Here is a 5,627-nt window from a genome sequence, read left to right as displayed (position 1 = left end):
TATATATAGCCACACAAAATACTGAAAACAAAGCTTTTGGAAACTATGGCTGGATCTCGGAAGAGATACAACTTGGATAAGCAAAAGCTGAAAAGTGTACGTAAGTAAACATTTAACTTACCAACTCAATAATGTGAGTTAATACAAAGGATACTGTTACATTGACTATCGAATCCGCATCTAGTACAGGTCGACTTGTCGGCTCTCGAAGTTTCTGTAGAATTATTTCTGTTACGAGAGACTCATTGTTGTGTGAAACGAAGACACCATTTACTGTGACACAAGAAAATATAATTTTTACTTTAACGTAGCTACAGTGTTTGGTCGATATTGGGTTTGCCCCTATTCACTACAAGAATAATTGATATAAAAAAAATGACAAATGAATAATGAATGAAACAGAAGGCGGAAGGTAGCGCTGATGGAAAGAAACATGGGAAGAAGCAAAGAGTTTGAAATAAAAAAGAAAATAACTAAAGCTCAGTACTGCAAGCAACCTGTCCTCTTGACTGAAAATATCAAGACTCGGTGAAAAGCTCTAGAAAAGAATAGAGAAAACCACTAACAGGCTAACAACCAGAGAAAACAAATCAGAATGTAAATTTAATGTAAAGTAATAATAAAATGCAGGACAAATAATACACTAATGGTCAGTCCACCTTATTAAAAATTGTAATGTCAATATTTTGCGTTTTCTGCTGATAATATGTGATTCTAATGTTGCATCATTGCACCACAAATATTTTGTCAAAGGACTTAACACTTACAATTAATATTACAGTTCAGATAATCTAAAATTTAGATTTAGTATCACTAAAAAAAATGTTTTAAAGGACTACTGCAACTTGAAGTCGAAGCACATATAAAGTTACAGGAATGTTACAAAACACAGTTATATGTAAATTCAGAATGATATTTTCAAATGGATACAGTTTTAAGTGCTTATCATTTTTAAACATTATATTTATAGCATTTCCCCCGAAACATTAAATTGTATTATCTTGTGGTATACAAAACAAGCAAATCTGTTCTTTGAATTGATCCCCCGAAACATTAAATTGTATTATCTTGTGGTATACAAAACAAGCAAATCTGTTCTTTATTTAGTCAATAAACCTTAAAATAAACATGTATACTGTATTTAAATTCAACTTATTTATCTTTACTTTAGACACTATGTAATTATCAATGAAAATAAACAACTCTGTAAAGAATAATAATTTGTGTACAGAAGATCCGTCTACCAGTGATTCAACTAAGGTACGTTCAGACTAAGATACAAAAACCAGGAGTAACTTCTAACGCCTGGACTGGGTCTTGGTAAAGCCAAGTGGTGAACAGGAAAAATGTTTTGCCCTCTTCGGCGGTGTTATAAAGGCCAATTATGGGGCACAAACTTATTATTATTTTTTTTATTTACTTGTAATGTAGATGCAAAATACCTTTGAACCAAATACATTGTTTTTCTATAAAGTCCTGTCTATTTACCAACATTGGATTATTATATTATTATATACAAGTTGACAAAAACAAATTAAAATGATGTATTAATGAATATTCAGGGCCCTTAAGCTAAAGGGCCCCTGGCTTTAGCCAGTGGTGAGAGCTCATATAATAGGTGTTATGTCAATGAATCCCTTTCGTAGCAGCGAGATGTTGACAGTGCTCAAAACGCAATTAAAATTAAAATTATTCAATGTAGAATTGCGCATTTTATATCTGTACTATAACATTAATAATAATAATAATAATAATAATAATAATAATAAAAGGCCCCTAATAATAATAATGATAATAATAATAAATAATAATAATAATAATAATAATAATAATAATCCCCTAATAATAATAATAATAATAATAAATATAATAATAATCTCTTTATACACGGTTGAAACCCAAATTAAACATAGAAAATACCATTTAAAAAGCATTATAAAGAATTATAATGTTCTTCTTGAGTCCTTTCCGATTCGTCAAATCCTGTTCTGGGTTCAAAATCAGTTGGTGGATTATCGTTCGGCGCCGGTGATTATTCGTTAATGCACCAGGTAGCAGCAGCGATTACATGCATGATCTGATAAACTGTGATACATTACCGTACCTGATATAATCAACACTGCTAGAAGTAAAATCGTTGAATTCTGTCTAAACATAGCGGCTAATTTTTTCTATCGTATTTCTTACAATAGCTTCTTCTGTTAACACACCAATGTGTGGCGTATACAGATTTGTATTCTGTAAAACTGCAATGAAATTCCCTGCTTGCAAAAACCTCTGTTTATCAAAGTTGTGCGTTCGTTCTGTTATTTATAATGTAACTAATTGTTCAATACTCCACACCTATTGTACCAAAACTGAGTCTGAACACTAATAGGAATTGTGACCATTGTACCAACCTGAGTACAATATACAGTCAGGTGACTGTTCCCTGATACAGTAAAGTACACATGGATGCACATGAATTATAACGTGTTGGTGCACAAACAATTTACATTCTAGCATTGTGCAGTAGCTTGAAAGTAGCTTGTTTGAGCCTTAATATGCTGGGAACTGGGTCTTGGTGAACAGGAAAATATTTTGCCCTCTTGGGCGGTGTTGACGTTTTAAGGGTGTATTTTGTTGCTTTTTTATACGTTCTACTCCTTATAAAGGCCAATTATGGGGCACAAAGTTATTATTTCTTTTTTATTTACTTAAAATGTACAACATGCAAAATACCTTGGAACCAAATACATTGTTTTTCAATAATGTCTTGTATATTTACCAACATTGGATTATTATATACAAGTTGACGAAAACAAATTAGAATGATGTATTAATGAATATTCAGGGACCCTTAAGCTATAGTGCCTCTGGCTTTAGCCAGTCGTGAGAGCTCATAGGTGTTATGCCAATGAATCCGTTTCGTAACAGCGAGATGCTGACAGTGCTCAAAACGCAATTAAAATTAAAATTATTCAAGCGAAATGTAGAATTGCGCATTTTATATCTGTGCTATAACAATAATAATAATAATAATAATAGGCCCCTAATAATAATAATAATAATAATAATAATAATAATAATAATAATAAATATAATAATAATCTCTTTATACACGGTTCAAACCCAAATTCAACATAGAAAATACCGGTACCATTTAAAAAAGAATTATAATGTTCTTCAATGTGTCCTTTGTGATTCGTCAAATCCTGTTCTGGGTTCAAAATCAATTGGTGGATTATCGTTCGCCGCCGGTGATTATTCGTTAATGCACCAGGTAGCAGCAACGACTACATGCATGATTTGATAAACTGTGATACATTACCTGATATAAACAGCACTGCTAGAAGTAAAATTGTTGAATTCTGTCTAAACATAGCGGTTGAAGTTTTCTATCGTATTTCTTACAATTACTTCTTATGTTAACACATCAATGTGTGACGTATACAGATTTGTAGTCTGTAAAACTGCAATGAAATTTCCTGCTTGCAAAAACCTCTGTTTATCAAAGTTGTGCGTTCGTTCTATTACTTATATAATTGTTTGAAGGTTTGTATGGCGAAGTAATAACATATATGTTGAAGCTTCCGGTACACCACGTACCGGTAGGTATTTCTGAAAAGAACTGTTGTAGGCCTAGTTGAGAAGTCTCGACGTTTCGATTGAGTTGCTTCAATCGTCTTCAGGAGAATAATATCTGCAGAAACTCCAAACAGAGAAATACTTATATGTTTGGGTAGAGGGGCTGGATGGTAATTGGATGGATAAACTGACCAATGAGAAGACTGCTAGTGAAAGGCTGAAACAAAAGCCATTGTTCACGGAGACAAAGGGGTGAGAACCCCCAAACAAAGGCATGGTTCCAGGACAGGAAAGGGGGTGGGAACGACCAAAACAAAGGCATAGTTCCAGAGTGGCGGGAAAGGGAGAAGGGGGGGGGATGAGAAGTACCATGACCAGATGAGAACTACCATGATTGAAGCAACTGAATCGAAACATCGAGACTTTCTCAACTACAACAGTTCTTTTCAGAACTACCTACGTGTTGTACCGCAAGCTTCAACATATATGTACTTATATAATGTAACTAATTGGTCAATACTCCACACCTACTGTTTCAAGACAGTCTGAACACTAATAAGAATTGTGACCATTGTACCAACATGAGTTCAATATAAAGTACACCTGAATGCACATGAATTATAACGTGTTGGTGCACGAACAATTTACATTCTAGCCATTGTGCAGAGTAGCTTGAAAGTCGATGAAGAGAACAAATATAATCACAGGAATCGAGTGTGTCATAAAATATACCGTATATACTCGCGTATAATACGAGGCTTGAAATAGCAAATTACGATCGGAAAACAGGGGTCGTCTTACAAATTTTAGATTTTTGAAATCAAGTTTCTTTTAAGTGCACACCGTGCGTAACATGCGAATTCACTACTGCAATGGAAAGTGTGAAGGGAACAATATTGATGTTATGGTGTGATCCCGGACGGAGCCGAGAGGAAGGCTTCGTGACATAATTATGGTGGAAGACCCGGGCAGGTGATAACACTATTTATACTCATAATACTAGTCCTAGTCATGGCAAATAACAGTTTTAGGCCGCCACCTTTTACGGGTGAAACAACAAAGGAAGACGCCGACGAGTGGATTTATACGTTCATCAAACTGTTTGGTGGCTCACTTCAAACGACATGTAAAAAATCACAACTTTCTTTGTTTCTTATATTTTTTTGAGTTTTTTTAATATCAAAACAACTTTTTGTATATGTGATACATAATATATTATAATACAGATACTAATTACCATATTTGTACATTTATACATTTCTTTTTAAAACGAAGGTCAACTGCAACAGCGTCGTATCATAAAATTTGTCTCGTGACGTCATTTCTCGATGTAAACAATTCACGACGGTAAGTAGGCAAAATCAGCCTTTAAAAACTTGATTTTCTCCGTAAATCCCAACTTTCATGCGACGCAACATCGATATAATGATGTTTACATAATATATAGAACCAATGGTTGACTACTAAGTCTATGCAACGGTTAAGGTGATATTTTACTGGACTATGAATCACGTTGTCTAAATAAGCTGGTGTTGTGGTCAAGCCTCCTAAACTCTGCCCACTAATTAGTAAATTTTGTTCGTGGGTCATGGATGTCTTGCAGACATGAACAAGCTCAGTGTAAACTGATTAATTTTTAATTAAAGAGAATTATTAAAACAAGTAAGAAACCCTTGTGGTTTTGTTTTACAATCAAATCTAAATATATGTAAAAAGACTTTCATTCTCTTCAAATTTCAAATGTTTTTGAGGAATAAATACATCTATGCATTTGTAATTTACACTGATGAAATCTACGACATCCAAATCCGAAACTTCTACTGAAAAAAGTCAGCCATCGTAGGAACCTGCTTTGAGTTCCGTCTTCATTTCAGGAATTAATTGAAATCGATTTTTAAGGATTGGCCCTAGGTGAATGGGGAAGGCGTACATTAACTTTCACATAATCTAACATTAACGATTGGCTTACTAGTGGGTCGTTTTAATCAATAGATAATATATATGGCAATGCTTTTGGGACTGAGCTAGCTGTACGACGGGTCATTCACATGGTGTTGTGC

The 5,627-nt window shown here is 33.9% G+C and overlaps 1 protein-coding gene across 3 annotated transcripts in view; it reads right to left on the bottom strand.

The window, feature by feature from the left end:
- The window catches only part of LOC117113473 (neuronal acetylcholine receptor subunit alpha-9-II-like), a 23,980-nt gene that overhangs the window by 14,995 nt on the left and 3,358 nt on the right, over positions 1 to 5,627 (bottom strand). For 2 of the 3 annotated variants that reach the window (XM_033256806.1, XM_033256809.1), the window contains exon 2: positions 122 to 273. In XM_033256806.1, the coding sequence (XP_033112697.1) occupies positions 122 to 273 (152 nt within the window). Of the gene's footprint in view, positions 1 to 121; positions 274 to 3,310; positions 3,657 to 5,627 lie in introns of those variants that run through there. The other variant, XM_033256807.1, reaches the window with a different exon arrangement.

Source organism: Anneissia japonica, unplaced genomic scaffold (assembly GCF_011630105.1).
Source record: "Anneissia japonica isolate Jap-2015-1 unplaced genomic scaffold, ASM1163010v1 scaffold493_len2256704_cov171, whole genome shotgun sequence".
NCBI lineage: Eukaryota > Metazoa > Echinodermata > Crinoidea > Comatulida > Comatulidae > Anneissia > Anneissia japonica.
Note: the sequence above shows the minus strand (reverse complement) of the source record. Positions and strands in the feature narration are given on the sequence as shown.